Source organism: Oryctolagus cuniculus, chromosome 7, assembly GCF_964237555.1.
Source record: "Oryctolagus cuniculus chromosome 7, mOryCun1.1, whole genome shotgun sequence".
Taxonomy (NCBI): Eukaryota; Metazoa; Chordata; class Mammalia; order Lagomorpha; family Leporidae; genus Oryctolagus; species Oryctolagus cuniculus.
Genome location: NC_091438.1, coordinates 119,956,654 through 119,979,651, shown reverse-complemented (window position 1 = coordinate 119,979,651; position 22,998 = coordinate 119,956,654). Strand labels below are relative to the sequence as shown.

General features: G+C 44.5%; 1 protein-coding gene across 1 annotated transcript in view; it reads left to right on the top strand.

Annotated features, from left to right (window-relative positions):
* SCP2 (sterol carrier protein 2) overlaps nucleotides 1–22,998 on the top strand; it is a 100,384-nt gene that overhangs the window by 43,581 nt on the left and 33,805 nt on the right. Inside the window, 1 exon segment of the mRNA NM_001082035.1 lies at nucleotides 20,826–20,979. Within this exon segment, the coding sequence (NP_001075504.1) occupies nucleotides 20,826–20,979 (154 nt within the window).

The window sequence follows — 22,998 nt, the reverse complement described above, 5'->3', positions numbered from 1 at the left end:
ATTGAAAAGAAATCCAACACAAAGGTCAAGGAAGGATAAGCCCCTAGGTTTTAGTGGGCATCAGAATTCAAAGGTGTACTGCAGATGAAGAGAAAGAGCTATTTAACAGTAATCAGGGACAGGTGTGGTGGTGCAGCAGGTTAAACTGCCATTTGGGACACCCACACCCCATTTTGGAATGCCAGTATGAGTCCTGGCTGCTCTGCTTCTGATTCAGCTTCCTGCTAATGCACACCATGGGAGGCAACGGTGATGGCTCAGGCACTTGGGTTCTTGCCACTTACATGGGAGACCTGGGTGGAGTTCCTGGCTTTGGCCTGGCCTAGCCCTGGCTGTTGTGGACATTTGGAGAATGAACCAGCAAGTGGAAGCTTGCTCTCCCTCTTTTCTTCCCTCCTCCTCTCTCTCTTGTTCTTTCAAATAAATAAAAATAATTTAACATTTTTTAAAGAAGCAAAGAATAATTAGAGAAATGGTCGATTAAGCCAGGGGAGGAGAGTTTCACACCTAGGAGGTCCTGTCAGAAGATGTCCTTTGGATTTGGCTGTTAGAGAGTCACTGGCCATCTGCAGAAATTTTGAGGAAATGTTTTGCACAGAAGCACTTGGATTCAGAAAGACTTGGAAGTGAGAAAGTGGCAACTACAGCATGGATGTATGTTTAGGAACAGGGGCTGTGAATGCACAGGGACACAGGGAGGAGTCCAGGAATTGTAGGTGTGTGCTCTGTACAAATGAATTCTCCGGTTTGATCCTAGCCTCTTCAGCTCTTCTCAGTGTCATAGCTCAGCTAACTCATCTTAGTTTTCTTATCTACAAAATGAGAATAAAGTGTAAACCTGCCGTGTAAGGTTGATCTGTGGATAAATGAGGAAATGTGTGTATGTAAAATATACAGCAAAGTCCCCCAGAGAGAGCAGCACAGTAATTCCTATCATTCTCTTCCCACCATTTCTGCAAAATGAAGTGACAATGGATGTGTTTCATTGTTTTTTTTTGTGAGAGTTATTTTTTATTTTTTATTTTGGGCCAGGAATAAAGGTCTTGTTTGTATCACAGTATGAGAAATAATTTATAACCATTTTTGGGAAAAGAACATTCCTTAATTTGTAAAGAAGAAAATTTTCCTTCTAGTATGACAGCCCCGAGGCATCCTAGTTCTGTGTAATTATCATGCCCAGTACCATGCAAAAATTATTTTAAAACAATTTTCTGCTTTGCTCAATAGACTAAATTGTTTCCTTTATCCCTCAAAAGAATTAGGTCATACTTCAGTGTTGATTTTGTTGCTAATGGGACATGGAGAAGACAGAATGGTAATAAATATTTCTGTGGTATAATCACTGAACTATATAGAGTGTGTGAGAGGCTGTGGTTTAAATTCTCCAGACAGCTGGCCATTCATGTAGGAAACCTCTGTTTGGCATTGGGTAATTATAACATTATTTAGTTGTTTTTATTGACATAAAACTTTGTCTCCTTTGAAATAGCGTGTTTGTATTACAATATACTTGTCTGACATTCTGTAATACTTTTGTTCTGACAACCACTGAAATACTCAAAAATTATGCTCCGTAGTAGTAAGATGATTTTTCATATCCATATTCTTTCTTAAAATTGAGTTGTGGTTTTCATACAATAAAATGTGGAGTTCTCACAGAAACAGATGTTTACAGCAGCATTACTTATAGTAGTTTAAATGTGGAAACAGCCCATATGTCTGTCAGCCGAGGAGTGGTCTGTCTGTGCTATGGAGAATCTTTGGCCATGAGGGAAATGCAGACCTGAAGGCTGCTGCATAGATGAGCCTGAAAACATTTTGCAGAGTGAAGGAAAGCGACCACAGAGGACCACACAGGATTGCAGGACTCAGTGTTTTTTGAAACAGTCAGGATAGGCAAATTCAGAGACAGGAAAGAGGTTAGGACTGGGGGCAAAGGCTTATAGTGATGAGTGTGGAGCTTCTTTTTAAGGGGATACAAGTGTTCTAGAATTGATTCTGATGATAGTTGAACATATCTGTGAATATAACCGTCAAATTAGAGTATTTAAATAGATAATTGTGTTTTACAATTCTAGGTATCCATGTAACTATCAGCCAAAACAACATAGAGAACATTTCCATCACTCCAAAAATTTCCATCCTACTTCCAGTCAATCCATGGCTTTCCCTAAATTTTCTCCCCCACATTCCACCACTAGCAGGCTAAGACTTTTGATGCTTGCCACTGTAGATTAGTTTTACTAATCCCAGGGGTTCATATAAATGGGACCACCCAGTGAGTATGTATTCTCTGTTGTGTCTGGCTTCTTTCACTCAGCAGATGTAAGATTCATCCATGGTTGGCGCCGCGGCTCACTAGGCTAATCCTCCGCCTTGCGGCGCCGGCACACCGGGTTCTAGTCCCGGTCGGGGCGCTGGATTCTGTCCCGGTTGCCCCTCTTCCAGGCCAGCTCTCTGCTATGGCCAGGGAGTGCAGTGGAGGCTGGCCCAAGTGCTTGGGCCCTGCACCCCATGGGAGACCAGGAGAAGCATCTGGCTCCTGCCTTCGGATCAGCCGCGGCGGCCATTGGAGGGTGAACCAACGGCAAAAAGGAAGACCTTTCTCTCTGTCTCTCCCTCTCTCACTGTCCACTCTGCCTGTCAAAACGAACAAACAAACAAACAAACAAAAAAAAACAACAAAAAAAAAACCAAAAAAACAAAAAAAAAGATTCATCCATGGTTTTTTTGTATCAGTGATTCATTCTTTTTTATTACTAAAGGTGAACCAATGTTGAAATATGCCAGTTTGTTCATCCATTTTCCTGTTGATAGATATTTGAGTTGTTACCTGTTTAGGGGCTGTTAAGAATAAGGCTGTTAGAAATGTTTTTGTACAAGCATTATCTGTAAACACAGATTTTTGTTTCTGTTGGGTTAATAACTGAAAGTGGAATTGCTGGGTTGTAGGACATATGTATTTTTAGCTTTGTATGAAACTTCTGAGTAGTTCTCCAAAAGGTTGTCCTATGCTTTTTTTTTTTTTTTTTTTTTTTTTTTTTTTTGTCAGGCGGGGTGGACAGTGAGAGAGAGAGAGAGAGACAGAGAGACAGAGAGAAAGGAGAAAGGTCTTCCTTTTGCTGTTGGTTTACCCTCCTATGGCCGCCGCGGCCGGTGTGCTGCGGCTGGCACACCGCGCTGATCCAAAGGCAGGAGCCAGGTGCTTCTCCTGGTCTCCCATGGGGTGCAGGGCCCAAACCTGGGCCAGCCTCCACTGCACTCCCAGGCCACAGCAGAGAGCTGGCTTGGAAGAGGGGCAACCAGGACAGAATCCGGCACCCTGACCAGGACTAGAACCCGGTGTGCCGGCGCCGCAAAGCGGAGGATTAGCCTAGTGAGCCACAGCGCCGGCCTGTCCTGTGCTTTTTAATATGATAGCTGGGTGGCAAATTTTAGCATTTAACAGGGTTTCTGTTCCTCCTTACCCTAAATTTTATTTCTCAGTCAACAATTGTTAATATTTATTTTGTATTTTTCAAAATTATTTTACTTCTACAAATACATATTTGTGTAACTATGTGTGTTAATAAGTATGTATGTGTGTATGTATATATATATTGCATGGTAGACTGCTTTTTTCACTTCTATTTTAAAAAATCTGTATTATCAGTTACATACATTCTTTTTTTTTTTTTTTTTTTTTTTGACAGGCAGAGTGGATAGTGAGAGAGAGAGAGACAGAGAGAAAGGTCTTCCTTTGCCGTTGGTTCACCCTCCAATGGCCGCCGCTGCAGCCGGCGCACCGCGCTGATCCAATGGCAGGAGCCAGGATCCAGGTGCTTTTCCTGGTCTCCCATGGGGTGCAGGGCCCAAGCACCTGGGCCATCCTCCACTGCACTCCCTGGCCATAGCAGAGAGCTGGCCTGGAAGAGGGGCAACCGGGACAGAATCCGGCGCCCCAACCGGGACTAGAACCCGGTATGCCGGCGCCGCAAGGTGGAGGATTAGCCTATTGAGCCACGGCGCCGGCTCGTTACATACATTCTTTATTCTTCTCCATTCCTACATAGTGTTCTCCTTGTGAGAAATTTACTTAGTTACTTACAGATGGTTAAATAGATTATCAACTTTGTTATTACAAACAATGCTGCCATAAGCATCCTTATGTCTTTTCATATTTTTTCAGTCATAGCCATGGGATAAATTCTAAATTGGACTCACTATATCCAAGGGTGGTATGTATTTGAAAATGGGTAGAGATTGTGAAGTTTTCTTCAAAAAGCATTATATCAGTGTATGTTCCTAACAACAGGGTAAGAGAGTACTTTTTTCCCCCAATTTTGTCAACATTGGATTTTTTTGTTGTTATCAAATGTTAACAGTTTTGCCAGTATTGGCACATCATTCCTTTCTCTCCCTTGGATACTGAAAGGCTAACCCAAAACATCCCAGCAAGATAGAATTATTCTGTTTTTAAGTCTTCAAAGGGAGACATACATCTGCAGTATTGTTTGATAACCCTTTCCAGTATTAGAGTCCGCACTGTTGGTGAATTTTTCCTTCTGTCATTGGTGGTCTTTTTTTTTTTTTTTTTTTTTTTTAAGATTTATTTATTTATTTGAAAGGTAGAGTAACAGAGGGACAAAGGCAGAGGCAGAGAGAGAACTAGTGGATGGAAGACCTCTCCTAATGGCCACTGCAGCTGGAGCTGTGCCCATCCGAAACCAGGAGCCAGGAGCTTCTTCTGGGTCTCCCACGTGGGTGCAGGGGCCCAAGCACTTGGGCCATCTTCTACTGCTTTCCCAGGCCACAGCAGAGAGCTGGGTCAGAGTGGAGCAGCTGAATCTCCTTCTGGTGCCCATATGGGATGCCGGCACTGCAGGCGGCGGCTTTATCTGCTACACCGCAGCGTTGGCCCTTGTCATTGGTCTTTGAGGAATCATTTAGTGATGGGATAGCATTTTCAGGGAAAATCTTACAAATCTTGATGACTTGAGTGGTAATCTGAATAGAGATGAGGAATTATTGAAGAATAAATGTCTACTTGCTGCACATTGAGGATTTGGATGTATTTCAAATGAATCTGACACGTGGACATTAGCCCAAGTTCCGCCCAAGAAAGAGTTCAGACTCCTGGAAAATATATCAAAATGACAGCTTTGAGTAGTTTAAGTATTTTTTCCCTGGTTACTTGGATAACAAACTGCAATAAGATTCTAAGAAAACCAGAAAACAGCCAAGTAAGTGCTTTCAAAACATGCTAAGACTGAGTGTGATGTTTCTCTCCTGCGATGGTATTGCTGTAATTCTAAGATAGGGCTGCATTGGTTGGAACTCAGTGTTAGAGAATCGGCTTTAAAACTAAAGCTCTGTACTATTGGTTTCTGATTTTAATTTGTTCAGATCTTGGTGCAAAAGAATTTATAGTTGATATAGCAATACCTGTAATAAAAGAAAAACATGGGTTTAAGCATTTGAATTGATGATTGTTTCGCCCCCTCCTCCCCCTCCCTTTCTCTCCCCTCTCCCCTTCCCTCCCTCCCTCCCTCTCTTCCTCCTCCCTCCCTCCCTCCCCCTTCCTTCTTTCTCTCCTCTCCCCTCCCCTAACCTCCCTTCCTCTCCTCTCCCCTCCCCTCCTCTCCTCTCCTCTCCTCTCCCTCCTCCCCTCCTCTCCCCTCCCCTCCCCTCCCTTCCTCCCCTCCCCTTTCATCCCCTCCTCTCCCCTCCCCTCCCCTCCCCTCACCTCCTCTCCTCTCCTCTCCCCTCCTCTCCCCTCCTCTCCTCTCCTCTCCCCTCCTCTCCCCTCCTCTCCTCTCCCCTCCCCTCCCCTCCTCTCCCCTCCCCTCCCCTCCCCTCCTCTCCTCTCCTCTGTGAACTCTGTAACTCACACAGACTCCCCTTTCATCCCCTCCTCTCCCCTCCTCTCCCCTCCTCTCCTCCCCTCCCCTCTCCTCCCCTCCCCTCCCCTCCCCTCTCCTCCCCTCCCCTCCCCTCTCCTCCCCCCTCCTCCCCTCCCCTCCCCTCCTCTCTTCCCCTCCCCTCCCCTCTCCTCTCCTCTCCTCTCCTTTCCTCTCCTCTCCTCTCCTTTCTTGCTGCCTGAGCCTGTCTAAGCTCAGGGGCTAGGGGCTAAGCTGCAGTTTTTCTCATTTGTGTTCCACATTGTACAGTGCCACACAGGCCAGGGCTCCTGTAACTCACACAGACTCTGTGAACTCTGTCTGTAACTCACACAGACTCCCCTTTCATCCCCTCCCCTCCCCTCCCCTCCCCTCTCCTCTCCTCTCCTCTCCTCCCCTCCCCTCCCCTCCCCTCCCCTCCCGTCCCGTCCCATCCCGTCCTGTCCTGTCCTGTCCTGTGGTGGCGGTGAGGTGCTTCCTGTGTCCCATCTCATGGTTGGCCTTTGGTGTGGGCCGGGGTAGGGGGTGCATCTGCATCAGGCCAGGCTGGGCTTCATCTACTGGGCTTTTTCGTGCACGTGGCGGGGAGAAGGCCCCAGCAGCAAGCCCAAAGGCACATCTTTTGTCTATTTTCAATTTAAAAACATGAATTCTTTTTAGATCTTTTAATTAGAAAACCATGGGAAGTTGGAGCCTTAGTTACTTTGCAATGGTCATATGACAAAAGACAAAAGACAAATCATTGTTCAGATTTTTATTTATATGTCTAAGGTGCCTTTACATGTATTGTCCAGTACATACTGAGCTAGTTTGAAATGAATGAGTAAAACTTGGCTTTAGCTTATTCTGGGTGGTCTTTGGTATTTTAAAAAATGTGCATTAATGTCCTAGTGCCATTCCAGTGTGGCTTCGGCCTGGCTTTAGGTCCTGATTGTCTAGGTTCAGTCCATGGAGTTCAGCTATTGCTTATTCTGTCCCACCTTAGTGTGGGATGCCAGTAAGTCACTGGCTCTCAGTATGGGGTCTTCTTAGGGACTGATGTAGAATCTTACAGAGTTTTTTTTTTTTTTTTTTTTTGACAGAGTGAACAGTGAGAGAGAGAGAGAGAGAGAGAGAGAGAGAAAAGTCTTCCTCTTTTCCATTGGTTCACCCTCCAATGGCTGCTGCAGCCAGCTCGGTGCAAAGCCAGGAGCCAGGTGCTTCTGGTCTCCCATGCGGGTGCAGGGCCCAAGGACTTAGGCCATCCTCCACTGCACTCCCGGGCCATAGCAGAGAGCTGGCCTGGAAGGGGGCAACCAGGACAGAATCCGGCGCCCCGACCGGGACTAGAACCCGGTGTGCCGGCGCCGCAAGGCGGAGGATTAGCCTAGTGAGCCGCAGCGCCGGCCTTTTACAGAGTTTTCAAAAAGGCATATTCCTGCCCTTCCCCCAGAAAATCTCTTAGGTCTGTGTTGGTCCTTTCAATTTATATATTTTGAAATTCCCCCAAGAGCTTTTCATGCACAGACAGGTTTAGGGACTGGTTTGAGATCTGGAAATCACCCATTGCCCTCAGGAAATGTACAAGAAGCAGATCTTGCGGTAACATGCAGAACTGCAATCCCGGCAGACTAGAAGTGCTGTAGCAGACACAGACCAGAGCTGTGAGGAGAAGGAATGGGGTCTGGCAGGGGTGGGGGCTTACTAAATACCCACCACATGCCAGGTTCTTGGCTAGCACTTACTTGTAGCTGGGTTACGGGGGAGGCAGAAAGGGGAAGCACGTTTAGATGAAACTGGACTATTTGCTTTTTTCCAAAGAGGTTTAGTTCCTTCTGACCCCTGAAACTCTGCCCTTGTTATTTTCTCAGTATCAACAGCAGATGCATATACAACACTAATTGCTGGGTACTACTCTAAATACTTTTCCTGTATACATGCATTTAATTCTCATTATCTAGTTTTTGTGTTTTATAAAAGAAAATAGAGGCATGGAGAATTTTAGTTTGCCCTCCTGCCACCAAACTAGAGAGTGGCAAAGTCAGCCCCGGGCTGTGTGTGTTTCTGGAGTCCAAGTTCCTCACCAGGACTTTGTCCCTGCCCTTTCCTCAGTGGGAGTGCCCGTTTTCAAGGGCCTTTCCAGTCGTGCCCACCTTGTAAAGCATTTCCTGGTTCCTCGGTCCATTCCATAGACTGATCTTCCACATGTCTGAACTCTCATTATACTTGCTCAGTATTTCTCTTTTAATGTTTATGCTTGTAGTACATATTATAACTATTTGTAAGCTTAAAATAGAATCCCCCTCCTGGACTGAGAGCCTGTGCAGGCAGGGTTTATATGTCACTTGTCTCTGTACCCTTAACAGCACCCAGTCCAAGACTTTGCACATGTAAAGCAATGGCTGAGATGCATTATTGCTACTTTAACATCTGAAAAGTGGTATGGGGCAGGGAGAATATTACACTTGCAGGAAGAATTAGTATCATTGGGAATAATTCACAGTACTGTAGACTTTGGGCTGATATAAGAATAAACTTTTTTTTTAATTTCATTTTATTTAAAAGGCAGACAGGGACAGAGATAGAGATCTGTCTGCTGTTCACTTCCCAAATGCCCACAACAGCCAGGCCTGGGTTAGGCTGAAGCTAGCAACCCCAGACCTCCATCTAGGTCTCCCATGTGGGTGGCACGTTGGACCACTGCAGTCTCCCAGGGTGCACACGGCAGCTGTGAAGCTGGATTAGCAGTGGAGTAGACAGGACTCTGAGATGGTATACAGGCATCTCAAGTGGTGACTTAATGGCTGTGCCAAATGCTCACCCCTCAGCTTTCTAACATTATTTTCCAAAAGTTGAATAGATTGACTATTGTGGCATTGTGACGCAGGAGTGCTATTCATGTCCCAGTATTCTGATTCTATCCAGTGCCCAGGCAGGCAGTGGACAATGGCCCCAGTGACTGGGCCCCTTGGCACCCACGTGGGAGACCTGGGTGGAGTTCTGGGCTCCTGGCTTCAGCCTGGCCTAGCCCTGGCTGTTGTGGATATTTGGAGAGTGAACCAGTGAGTGGAAGATCTCTTTTTCTCTCTGTCTCTTCTTCTCTGTTACTCTGCCTTTCAAATAAATAAAATTAATCTTTAAAAAAAAAGAAAAGGAATCTTTACTTAATGTATGCTAAACTGAAATTCTGTATATAAAGAGAATCGAAAATGAATCCTCATGTATGGAAGGGGAGAGGGAGTGGGAAAGGGGAGGGATGTGGGTGGGAGAGACGATATGGGGGGGAAGCCATTGTAATCCATAAGCCGTACTTTGGAAATTTATATTCATTAAATAAAAGTTAAAAAAAAAAAAAAAGGAAAGGAAAAGAAAATAGCTGACAAGAATTAAAGAAAGTGGAATAGGTTGCCTCGTGAGATCTGAATGACTAACACAAAGCCTTGTACCAGAGAGGACTGATCTACCTGTTGGGGCCTTAGATTGGATGAGTTCTTAGATTCTTCCAATTGTAAGATGCTCTGATCCCCTAGAGGGATGGAATTCATTCTCTTTCTGAATTTACATAGTTCTTGATGTTTTTTTTTAACAGTTTAGGTATTATTCTGTTCCGTGATTTTTGTTTACATGTTTTAGTACTTTTAAAGGTATTACAAACTGTTGCTGTGGATTTGTTCTGAGAGGAGGAGCGCAGTGGGGGCAAGAGGCGTGGAGTCACCACACAGACCCCGGGAGTCAGGTGAAAGCAGGCCAGAGGCAAGTAGCTGGCAGACTCATTTGTTTCAGTTGGTACAGCAACTTATATAGCCGAGGCAGCCAATCTGGTCAAGGGGTAGTTTATGCTCTAACCAATCACAGCCTGTTGCCAGGCAGGCTCCTTTGCCAGGTGGTTTCCCAGGGGGTTTCCGAAGCCATTCCTGAGTAACTGACACTCGCTTGCCAGTGGCCATCTTGGCATGGCCTTCTCATTCCACCACAACAAACTTCAGTTTTAAGAATTTGAGTGAAAATTAAGTGAGAGTAAATAGAATGTTAGCCAGGAGACCTAGCATGTACAAAACGTAGCTTGGCTCTTTTTCTACTTTATAAGAGGTTGCCTAAAGAAATAAATCCTGGGACAGTGACTGTAAGACCTAAATCCAATTTAAGATCTCATAAAGCCAGCAAGTCAGTAAGACCTAAATAGCTTTTTGCCAAAACATTTATTTCACTTTTCATCACATTTTTGTAACTATGATGTGAGGAGAGGTAGACTTTATCATTAAGTTCTAATGCACACCCTCCAGTTCCAGGAGAAATGGAGCCCAAGAGAATGCATTTGCACCTGATAGCTGTTGTTAGCTAGAGCTGCCAAGGAGCAGGACAGCTCTTTTTTTTTTTTTTAATTTTTTATTTTTTTTTTAATTTGACAGAGTTAGAGAGAGAGACAGAGAAAAAGGTCCTCCTTCCGTTGGTTTACCCCCAAATAGCTGCTACGGCCAGCGCTGTGCTGATCCGAAGCCAGGAGCCAGGTGCCTCCTCTTCGTCTCCCATGCGGGTGCAGGGGCCCAAGCACATAGGCCATCCTCCACTGCCCTCACGGGCCTCAGCAGAGAGCTGGACTGGAAGAGGAGCAACCGGGACTAGAACCTGGCGCCCATTTGTGATGCTGGCGCCGCAGGCGGAGGATTAACAAAGTAAGCCACGGCGCTGGCCTCATGGACAGCTCTTATCATTCCTGCCAAGTTGGGGGAGAGAGAGGAGATCATAACTATATACTCCATATTCTACTCTATTATTTTACAGCTTTATTGAGACAAAAATCAAAATATAATCAAGTGCACATATTTAAAATGTACAATTTAATAATTTAAACGTACACTTTAACTGTGAAATTGTCATCATAGCCAACATAGTGAGTCAGTGAACCTATGTGTATTCAGTAGTGAACCTCTTGGTAACCCTTCCCTCCCAGCCTCCCCAAGCCTCATCCTGAAGCAGCCGCTGATCTGTTTTCTCTTAGTGTAGATGAGTTTATACCTTCTATGGTATTAAGTACATGGAATCTTTAGCATGTTCTTTTAGTTTTTTTGGTCTGAGGTTCATCAGTGTTATTGTGTGTATTAGTACTTCATTTCTTTTTATTGCCACATAGTATTCCACAGTATAGATATATTGCCAATTATTGTTGATGGACATTTGGGCTTTTCCCCAAATGTTTTGGGCTACCTACTAGAAGTAAAGCTATTGTCACATTCATATGTCTTTTGATGAACATACATTATGTTTTCTTTTGAGTAAATACCTAGGAGTGGAATAACTGAATTATCTGCTACTCGTGTGTTTAACTTTTAAGAAATTGCCAGCCAGTTCCCAAGTGTTTGTGCAGTTTTACATTTCTGCCATCAATATATGAGAGTTCCAGCTCCTCCATATCAAGGTCAAACTTGGTGTTGCCAATCCTTTTGCTTTCGCCCATTCTAATTGTAGTTGTATCTCCTTGTGGCCTAATTGTACATTTGCCTAATGTTTTCTCGTGCATTTGCCTGTTGATGTGGGCATCTTTTTATGTGCTTATTTGCCACCTGTATGTCTCCTTTGCTTAAGTATGTATTCGAAGTTTTGCATACTATTTTAAGAAAAGATTTATTTATTTGAAAGGCAGAGTTATTAGGAGAGAAGGAGAGACAGAAAGATCTTCCATCTTCAGGTTCACTCCCCAAATGACCACAGTGACAGGCTGGGCCAGGTCAAAGCTGGGAGCTGAGAGCTTCATCCAGATCTACCATGTGGATGCAGGGGCACAAGTACTTGGGCCATCTTCTGCTGCTTCCTCAGGAGCATTAGCGGGAAGCTGGATCAGAAGTGGAGCAACCAGGACTTGAACCACTGTCCAAATCTGATGCTGATATTGCAGGCCCAACCCACTATGCCACAATGCTGGCCCCATGCCTACATTTTTTTTTTTCTTTTAAAGATTTATTTATTTATTTCTGAAAGTCAGAATTAGAAAGAGGGAGATCTTGCATCTGATGGTTCACTCCCCAGATGGCTGCAGTGGCCAGTGCTGGGCCAGGCTGAAGCCAGGAGCCAGTAGCTTCATCTGGGTCTTCCACATAGGTGCAGGGGCCCAAACACTTGGGTCATCTTTTGATGCCTTTCCTAGGCCATTAGCAGGGATCTAGATCAGAAGTGGAGCAGTTGGAACACGAACTGGTGACCACATGGGTTGTTGGTGTAACAAGTGGCAGCTCTACTCACTGTGCTACAATGCCAGCTCCTTGTTGCCTACTTTTTAAACTGGGCTTTTCTTTCTGTTGAATTTGAGAGTTTCTTTATCAGATAAATCTTTGCAAACATTTTCTCTCCAACTATAACTTTGAATTCTCTTAATTTTTTTTTTTTTTTTTTTTTTTGACAGGCAGAGTGGACAGTGAGAGAGAGACAGAGAGAAAGGTCTTCCTTTTGCTGTTGGTTCACCCTCCAATGGCCGCCGCGGCCAGCGCGCTGCGGCCGGCGCACCGCGCTGATCCGATGGCAGGAGCCAGGAGCCAGGTGCTTTTCCTGGTCTCCCATGGGGTGCAGGGCCCAAGCACCTGGGCCATCCTCCACTGCACTCCCTGGCCACAGCAGAGGGCTGGCCTGGAAGAGGGGCAACCGGGACAGAATCCGGCGCCCCGACCGGGACTAGAACCCGGTGTGCCGGCGCCGCTAGGCGGAGGATTAGCCTAGTGAGCCGCGGCGCCGGCCTCTTAATTTTTTTTTAAAGTTTATTTTCATTTACTTGAGGCAGACAGGCAGAATGAATGAGAGAGAGCTTCCATCCACTGGTTCATCCCCAAATGCCTGCAACAGCTGGTACTGGGCTGGGTAGAAGCCAGGAGCCGGGAACTCCATCTAAGTCTCCCACATGAGTGGCAAAGTCCCAAATACTTGAGCCGTCACTTATTCCTTCCCATTATGTACATTAACAGGAGGCACGATTGGAAGCAGCAGCAGGCCTCAGTCCCAGACTGATAAGGGGTGCAGGTGTCCCAAGCGGCAACTTAACCTGCTGCACCACAGCACCACTCCAGTAGTGTCTTTTAAAGAATACAATTTTAAACCTATAAAAACCCTTTTATCAGTTTGTTCTTTTGCAGATTTTACTTCTGGAAAAAGTGTCTTTTCCTCAGCCCTCATAAGGGTCATGACTGACACTCATAACAAAAATAGATCAACAAGAGAAAATAATAGCAAATTTATTAAATGAAGTTTCATGTGACAGGGGTGCCTTCAGAAATGAAAACCTAAAATTCTAGGGAAAACTGTATTTTATGGCAGATAATTGTGGAAAACATGGTCAGACAATAAGGGTGCAATCTAACTGTAATAAACCAAGGCCTGCTTGTTCAGGTTCCTGTCACATGGAGGGGAGACAGATCAGAGAGTGACCTTCGTATGTTTTATGACTTGCTTTGGGGAGAAGGAGAGGAAAGAGATAGGAAGTCCTCAGAAGCAAGAGGGCTCTCTGACCCTCTCTTACCCTCCTGTCTCCTTCAGCTCAGACACAGTCTGCATGCTCATGCCCCACACTTGGGAGTATTGGGTTCTGCGCCCCAGCACGTGTCGTATCTAAGAAATCTTTGCTTAATCAGGGTCCCAAAGATGTTTTTGTTTGTTTTCTTCAGGGTGTTTTATGCTTTTATGTTTTACATGTAGGTCCTTGATCCATTTTGAGTTAATTTTTGTACAGGGCAGTGTGGATTCAAGTTCATTCTTTGCATATGAACATCTTGTTTCACCTCCATTTGTTGGGAAGATTAATACTTCTCTACTGCATTGCCTTTGTGCCTTTGTCAAAAGTCAGTTGTCCATAAATGTGTGGGCACTACTCTGGGGTATCTTTTCTGTTCAGTTAATCTGTATTTATGCTAGTTCCAGTCTGCTTTGATTACTGTAGCTTTATAACAGTTATTGAAACCAAGTCGTCCTCTGACTTTATTCTTCTTTTTCAGAATTGTTTGGTTATTCTAGGCCCTTAGCATTTCCATAGAGATTTTAGAATCAGTTTGTTGACTTCTACAAACAAATCTCCTGGGATCTTGATTGGGATTATATTGAAGGTATGGATTAATTTAGGGATAATTAATATCCTAACAGCAGTAGACCCATGAACAAAATACATATATCTTCACTCATTTAGGTCTTTTTAAAGTCCTCTTAGCAATATATGATAATTATGTTGTATAACTCTTTACACCTTTTGTTAGATTTATCACTAATTATTTCATATTTTAAAAAAGATTTATTTTATTTTATTTGAAAGTCAAAATTACAGAGAGAGGGAGGGACAGAGAAAGATCTTCCATCCACTAGTTCACTCACAAGATGGTCACAACATCCTGGGTTGGGCCAGGCCAAAGCCAGGAGCTGTGAGCGACTTCTATTTTCCCACATTGGGGGCAGGGGCTGAAACACTTGGGAAATCTTTCACAGCTTTTCCCAGGCCATTAGCAGGGAGCTGGATTGGAAGTGGAGCAGCTGGTACATGAATCAGTGCCCATTTGGACCTGCTATGTCACAGTGCTGGCCTCATAATTCATATTTTTAATACTGTTATATAGTATTTTTTCAATTCCAATTTTAATTTTTTTACTAGTTTATGGAAATACAATTGATTTTTGTATATTGGCCTTGTATCCTGCAGTCTTACAAAACTCACTTTTTTTTTTTTTAAGATTTATTTTAGGGGCTGGTGTTGTGACACAGCAGGTAAAGTTGCTGCCTGCAATGCTGGCATCCCATATGGGTGCCGATTTGTGTCTGGGCCGCTTAGTTTCTGATCCAGCTCTCTGCTAATGGCCTGGGAAAAGCAGCAGAAGATGGCCCAAGTGCTTAGGCCCCTGCCACTGACATGGGAGACCTGGATGAAGTTCCTGGCTCTTGGTTTCAGTCTGGCTCAGCCCTGGATGTTGTGGCCACTTAGGGAGTAAATTAGAGGATAGAAGATCTCTCTCTGTCTCTGTCTCTGTCTCTGTCTCTGTCTCTCTTTGTATTTTTCCTTCTCTCTATGTAACTCTGCCTTTCAAATAAATATCTCTCTTTTTTAAAGATCTATTTTATTTATTTGAAACACAGAGTTACAGAGATGAGAGACAGAGATCTTCCGTCTGCTGGTTCACTCCCCAAATGGCTGCAAAACCTGGGACTGGGCCAGGCTGAAGCCGGAGCCTGGAACTCTCATCCAGGGTCTCCCATGTGGGTGTCAGGGGCCCCAGAAACTTGAACCATCTTCCAGTGTTTTCCCAGGCACTTTGGCAGGGAGCTGGATTAGAAGTGAAGCTTCTGGGACTGGAACTGGCATTCATATGGGGTGCTGGTGTCGCACGCAGCAGCTTAACTGCTGCAGCACAACGCAGGCCCCCTCAACTCACTTAGTAATTCTACTACTTTCATCAAAACTCTACCATACTTTTCTATATAGACAAATAATTGTGAATAAATACAGTTTGTTTTTTCCCCTTAATCATTAAGGAATAACCCTGTTTGTCCCTGGTTAAGTGTTTGCTCTGAAATTTTCCTTGCCTAATTTAATATATTTAGCCACTCCAGCTTTCAGATTTAACTAGTGTTAACATATTTCTGTTTCCATCCTTTTACTTTTAACCTATATGTGACTTTATATTTAAAGTGCATTGGCACAGCTCATTGGTTCGTGTTCTTTCTTCCTTTCTTCCTTCCCTCCCCTCACCCTCCCCTGACGATCTTTGCTTTTAACTGGGAGTGTTTAGACCATTTCCACTCAGTGTGGTGAATAAATCATACGGCTGGGTTTGCTTCTGTCTTGCTCTTTATGTTCTGTTTGTCCAAGCTGCTCTTTATTCCTTTTTCCTTTTTGTTCCAGCCTTCTTTGGGATTGAGGTGTGTGTGTGTTTTTTTTTTTTTTTTTTAATCAACTCCATTTTATTTCCTTTCTCGATTAATTTGGATAGAACTTTGTCCTGTTGTTTTGGTGGTAGCTTTATTGTTTATATATCTTACCCTACTCTATTACATTGCCTCACTCATAGTAAAAGAACCTACAGTGTCTGCTTCCATTTCTGCTGAACAGGCCTTTTGATGCTGTTGTCCTGAATTTTACATTTAAGCCCCATGCTAAATTATTGTTTTTTTTAAACAGTCATCTTTATTTATTTATTTATTTATTTATTTTGCCAGGCCAAGTTAGACAGTGAGAGAGAGGGGGAGAGAGAGAGAGAGAGAGTTACAGACAGTGAGAGAGAGACAGAGAGAAAGGTCCTCTTTTCCATTGGTTCACTCCCCCAATGGCTGCCACGGCCGGCACTGCACCGATCCAGAGCCAGGAGCCAGGTGCTTCACTTGGGCCATCCTCTGCTGCCCTCCTGGGCCACAGCAGAGAGAGCTGGTCTGGAAGAGGAGCAACCGGGACTAGTACTGGTGCCCCAACTGGGACTAGAACCTGGAGTGCCAGCGCCACAGGCAGAGGACCAGTCAAGTGAGCCACGGTGCCGGCCTCATCTTTTTTTTTTTTTTTTTTTTTTTATATTTATTTGAAATTCAGAGTTACACAGAGGAGAGGCAGAGGAGGGGGGGGCCTCCATCCGCCAGTTCACTCCCCATTTGGCCACAATGGTCGGAGCTGCACCGATCCAAAGCCGGGAGCTTCTTCCAGGTCTCCCACGTGGGTGCAGGGGCCTAAGGACTTGGGCCATCTTCCGCTGCTTTCCCAGGCCATAGCAGAGAGCTGGATCAGAAATGGAGCAGCTGAGACTCAAGCAGATGCCCATATGGGATGCCAGTGCTGCAGGCGGCGGCTTTACCTGCTATGCCACAGCGTCAGCTGTTTGTTAGAACATTTTTGTAGTAATGTGATGGTAAATGGAGTATTCAGGTTAATAATTTCTCTCTCTTCAGAAGAGAATTACTGACTGGTTGATCCTCTGCATACTCTGACAGGATGCTCAGCCCTATGCCCATGCAATTTCTTTATATCATGTTTGTTTTGGGTAGTTTATTTTTTTTTCCAAGCAGAGGAAAAAAAGAATTTTCTTACTTTTAAAGAAAGATTTATTTATTTATTTGAAAGGCAGAGTTACGGGGCAGGGTGAGGGAGTAGACAGAGAGATCTTCTATCTGCTGATTTGCTCCCCAAAAAGCTGCAACACCCACAGCCTGGCTGATTCAAAGCCAGGAGCCAGGAGCTTCTTCGGGGTTTCCCATGTGGGTGCAGGGGCCCACGCATTTGGGCCATCTTCCACTGCTTTCCTAAATGCATTAGTAGAGAGCTGGATTAGAAGTGGCAGCCAAGAACTGACCTGGCACCAACAAGGGATGTTGGCACTGCAGACTCAGGCTTAGCTTTCTACACCACAGCAGGCTGAGGCTTAGCTTTCTACACCACAGCACCGGCCCCGTTTCTTGACTTTCTAAGCTGTGCTTGGTGTTCCTCCCCTGTGCTCTTATGGCACCCGTGCTTGTGGCTGTGGCAGCTTTATCAGACTGCATTGTAAATGCCAGCCCCTGTGTGCTCAGCCTGTCTGCTTCATGAGGGAAAGGGTCATGTTTATCTTGCTATTGATGTATCTTTGAGCCTTGTGCCATGCCTGGCACATAAAAGGCATTCAGTACATATTTGTTGGATGGATGGGTAAATACATATCCAGTTGGTAACCCTTCAATTTTTACTAAGATTTATAAGCACTTTCCTATATTAAAATTTTTATAAACAATTTAAATGGGAACATAGTATTTTGTCATATGGCAGGTGATAAGAAATACTTTTTGGTCTTCCTCTGGTTCCTGGAACAGTTTGTTAAGTCCTTTATAATTTCCTGAATAAGGATGATAGATGTATTTGTTCTTTTTTTTTTTTTTTAAAAGATTCATTTATTTGAGAGTGAGAGTTACACAGAGAGAGGAGAGTCAGGGAGAGAAAGAGAGAGAGAGGGAGAGAGAGAGAGAGGTCTTCCATCCGCTGGTTCACTTCCCAGTTGGCCACAATGGCTGAAGCTGCGCCAATCCGAAGCTTCCTCTGGGTCTCCCACACGGGTGCAGGTGTTCAAGGACTTGGGCCATCTTCTACTGCTTTTCCAGGCCATAGCAGAGAGCTGGATCGGAAGTGGAGCAGCTGGGTCTAGAACCAGTGCCCATATAGGATGCCAGCACTTCAGGCCAAGGTGTTAACCCGCTGCACCACAGCACTGGCCCCTGTGTATTTGTTCTTCTAGAAAGTTTCTAGAACACTCTGAATTTCTTAAGTGATGGTTAGTATCTGTTGTTACTCCTAAGAAGCCCATTCATCATACCTGAATTTCTACAAAAGAGGTGAGGTGACTGAGGATGGGACCCCTAAGAAAACTTCAGGATGGGGCTGGTCACCAGACAGACCAGATTATTTTTTAAAAATTTACTTATTTGAAAGGCAGAATTAGAGAAGGAGGGAGGAGAGAGAGAGAGAGATTGAGAGTGAGTGAGTCTTCTTACTGGTTCACTTCCCAAATGGCTGCAAGGGCCAGAGCTGGGCCATTCTGAGGTCAGGACCAGAAGCTTCATCTGGGTCTCCCACGAGAGTCCAGGAACTCACACACTTGGGCCAGCTTCTGTTGCTTTCCCAGGTGCATTAGAAGGGACCTTGATGGGAAATGGAGCAGCCAGGACTTGAACTGGCATCCGTTTGTGATGCCAGCACTGCAGTCCATGGCTTAATCTGCTACACCACAGTGCCAGCCCTGAAAGAGCACATTATTAGAGGATTAGAGGGTAGGAACTTTCAGCCCCACCCACTGGTCTCCAGAAAGGGGGCACTGGTGATCAAGCTCTATAAAATATTTAAGCCAAGAGATTTGATGAGCTTTCTGGTGGGTAAAAGTACCTGCACCCTAGGAGGCTGGGCACAGATGCCCCTGTGTTCAGGGCATTTCCAGACCTCGCCCTCTGTCACTCTTCTTCTGCGTCTTCTGTAACATCCCTGAGTTCTATGAGCCATCCTAGCAAATTAATCAAATCCAAGAGGAGGTCCAGGGTACCCAGGTTTGTAGCTAGCTGGCATTAGTCAGAAGCGCAGCGTCCTGGCCTTCTGACTGGCATCTAAGTGGAGGCAATCTTGTGGGACGGAGCCCTCATCCAGGCACAATTTTATAACCATTCCCCAGTTATTTCAGTTCTGGATTTTCTAGTTTTTCCACTGTTAAAGCAGCATAATGAACAGGTAAATTTGGCTATAAAACTTGTCTATGTTTGATTTTCAAGGTATTTTAATAACTCTTAATAACTTTGTACTTAGCTTTCCAAGAGCATTGTGCTGGTGTAAATTTTCACCAGTACTGTGTGGAAGTGGATACCTTGCCTTAGTTTCCCCAGTGTTGATTTCTTTCCATTTTTAAACATTTTTACCAATTTGGTTAAAATGATTTTTTTTTGTTTAATTACTACTTCATTTAATTATAAACTGTGTATTTATTCTTTTGTGTAGATAACTAGCAGTACTTTCCCACCATGTTTATGTGAAACCAGTTTGAATACTTTGGTCAAGCAGATTTCTAGTAAAATTGTTTTCCCTGAAATTTGGATGTAATACAGTCAATTTCATTTTTTTGAAAGATTTATTTATTTTTTGAAAGAGTTACACACAGAGAGAAAGAGAGGCAGAGAGAAAGGGGGAGGGGAGAGGTCTTTCATTCACTGGTTCAATCCCCAATTGGCTGCAACGCCCAGAGCTGAGCTGATCTGAAGGCAGGAGCCAGGAGCTTCCTCCTGGTCTTCCCACGAGGTGCAGTGGCCCAAGGACTTGGGCTATCTTCTACTGCTTTCCCAGGCTGTAGCAGAGAGCTGGATCAGGAAGTGGAGCAGCCAGGAATTGAACTGGCGCCCATATGGGATCCGGCACTGCAGGCAGTGGCTTTACCTGCTACACCACAGCAGCGGGCCCCCAGTCAATTTCATTTTGACCTTCCTCATAAATTTTCAGAATGCTCAGAATTTTAAAAATCGTTAGAAGAAGTAGAGTTACCTAAATAGTAGGTTTACTATAAAACAGTGTTTACAATGCATATATTTTTAAGTGAAGTAAAGGCACTGTTGATTTTGACCCTGTTTGGAAATGGAAAGTAGCAGTTAAAATTTCTTGAGAAGGTGGTTGGGGTTTACATAGGAAGCTGTCCCAGGTGCTTGGAAGTCAAAAGTTACCTAGGAGTGTGGGTGGAAGAACAGAAACCAGGTAAACCTGTGGCGCTCCGCCTGCAGGAAGGTGAAACTAGTCGATCCTGATAAGATGTTTTTAACTCGGCCATCCTGAAAGCTGTGCTGATAGATCCACACGTCTCAGTCCAGAGGCCTGAGTTTTCATCCCATCTCTGGAATTAGCCTGCTTTGTGGCCATTTACAGATTATTTAACCTTTCTGTTTCTCAATATTTGCATCATTAACTTTTTTCCAACTCAAAACACCTTTGACTTTATTATCCTAGGGCTGGAATATTGTTGTGAATCCAGAGCTTTTCTCATGAATAGATCTAAAAAACAATTCATTCTTGTTAAGAACAACTTGGGGAAAAGAATGGGAAAAATTCCTGCTACCAGCTAAGTATTTTTTAGGGAAAGTGAATTCCCAAATTCTTTCTTTTTCTACACTAAAATGATTAAATTAGTGGAACTGTTTTTATGCCATTTTTCCTGGGCCAGAGAACTGTGCATTCATAGATTTTCTGTGTGCCAGCGAATTAAGTTAAAAGCTGATTAAGTTGAAAGAGTGCAGGGATTTTCCTACGCCTGGCTGCTGCCGAAATACAGAAATTACTTAGGAGGGAAAAGTAGCTGCAGAATCCTTCGGTGCAGTAAGAGAAATTATCTAGGCACATGTGTTCCCGGCTTAGTCAAGTGCTTTAATTAAAAGTCATGATTAAACGCTAGCCCTTTTTTCTGGCTAGAGAAGGCTGGTGGAGGCTGCTTTTCCAACCAGCGGCTTCTGGCTGCTCTGTGTTCGATTTGCTAGGTCTGGCTCAATGTGCCGAACTCTGCTGGCAGCTGAGAGGGGAAGCCGGAAAGAGGCAAGTTCCTGGTGCAAAGGTTGCTCTGCAGCATAACTTGGGCCTCGGAGGAGCTGCGGTTGTCACACTCTACAAGATGGGTTTTCCCGAGGCTGCCAGGTAAGTGGCGTTCTGAGTGTGGTCCGTCAGCGAAGCCTTCTGACTTCCTGGTTGGTGACGCTTTCCTTGTAAAGCGATCCTAATTGCATTGTCTTAGGATTCAGAGAAGTATCTCATTACACTGCTGTAATAACATGGCTCTGAGACTGGCGACTTCATCAGCCTTAGGGAAGTTCTGTTCAGAAAGGGGACAGCGTGGTCCCAAGAGAGCCGCCAGCCCGGGCGAGTCCCCCAGCTTTCCTGTCCCACGGTTAGGTGCCCGAGGCGGGCGGTTAGGGAGTCTTCAGCTAAGGTTGCCCATGGGACCTGTGCACGGCCCTCATCACTGCTGATGTCTCTTGCTGATCTCTTCCTCTTGGTGCAGTCTGCAGGCACTGTCTCTCCCAGCCCTCTGGCATCACTCAGAGAAGTGTCCCTTCTTCCCAGAGGGAGACAGCTGCCCGTTCACTGCAAGGCTCTGGGGATTAGCATACCTTTTTGCATCTTTGCCTTTTTCTCTTTCCATGCCTTTCCCTCTGCACACACGTTCAGGTGGTCCCTGTTCTAAAAGCTCTGTTCTGTTTGTCCCCTCGCCTTAATTGTTGTCTCTTGTGATGAGCCCTTTCTCTTGGCTGCCTTTGCTTTTCCATGCTGGAATACGCCCAGGCTGGTTTCTTACTGCTGAGGTAAGGCAGGGCCACCACTGGTCTGAATGAAATTGAATGTACTTGTCTTTATTTTCCCTCCTTATTCTCTTTAATCTCACTGCATCTTTTACTACTAATTGACTCCCTTTTGTCTCCTGAAATTCTTGGCAATTGTTTAACCATTTATTCACACTCTTTGTTCCACAAAGGGTATGGGACATACTTCATTTACAGAATCTGTCATATTCCTACCTTTTACAAGCTCTTAAATATCTTTGTCTTCTCACTCTTCTTTCTCTGTCCAGAATATCATTTCTGCAGTAAAAATTCTTTTATGGTCTATCTTAAGTACTATCTGTCTTTAAATACCCACAACACTTTGTACCTCTTGGATTCTGTCCAGTTCTGATTTGATTGCCGTGTAATGTACCTTGTTCTGATTCCTTCTATTATATGAAATCTGTGAGACCTAAAGCCATGATGTACCCTTCCTGCCTCTAGGATATTTTTTATAATGGGTACATATTTTTTTTTTTTTTTTTTTTTTTTTTTTTTTTTTTTTTTTTTTTTTTGACAGGCAGAGTGGATAGTGAGAGAGAGAGATGCAGAGAGAAAGGTCTTCCTTTGCCGTTGGTTCACCCTCCAATGGCCGCCGCTGCAGCCGGCGCACCGCGCTGATCCTGGCAGGAGCCAGGAGCCAGGTGCTTTTCCTGGTCTCCCATGGGGTGCAGGGCCCAAGCACCTGGGCCATCCTCCACTGCACTCCCTGGCCATAGCAGAGAGCTGGCCTGGAAGAGGGGCAACCGGGACAGAATCCGGCGCCCCAACCGGGACTAGAACCCGGTGTGCCGGCGCCGCAAGGTGGAGGATTAGCCTATTGAGCCACGGCGCCGGCTTTGGGTACATATTTATTGAATTGAACTAAATAGAAAGTAATAAATCATGTTTCTCTCTAAATCTGATTTATTAATCTGTACCAATTTATGGAACACAACCAGTTCATATCTGAAGCTGAAAACCCTTAGGAAAATCCAAACCATAAGAAGCCACCATTGTCAGCATATTAATGTAGCTAATTTGCTCAGAGCAGGACGTTATGAATTTTGGACAACATAGAAAGGCAGAAGCATGGAAAAAATCCAATTGACTTATTAATGGCTGATAAGAAATTGGCTTGATATATTGCAGATATTTTTGATAGGTTTAGTAATAGCACATGGCTCACAAAGGCCAACAAGGGAGAGTTCAAGATTTTAACTCTGTGCAAATGTAGTTTAAAAATGTGATTCTGTTTTGGTTTATTTATTTGAAAGGCAGAAAGAGAAAGAGTTTCCATTTGCTGGTTCACTCTCCAAATGCCCTCAGCAGCCAGGGATGGGTCAGGCTGAAGCCA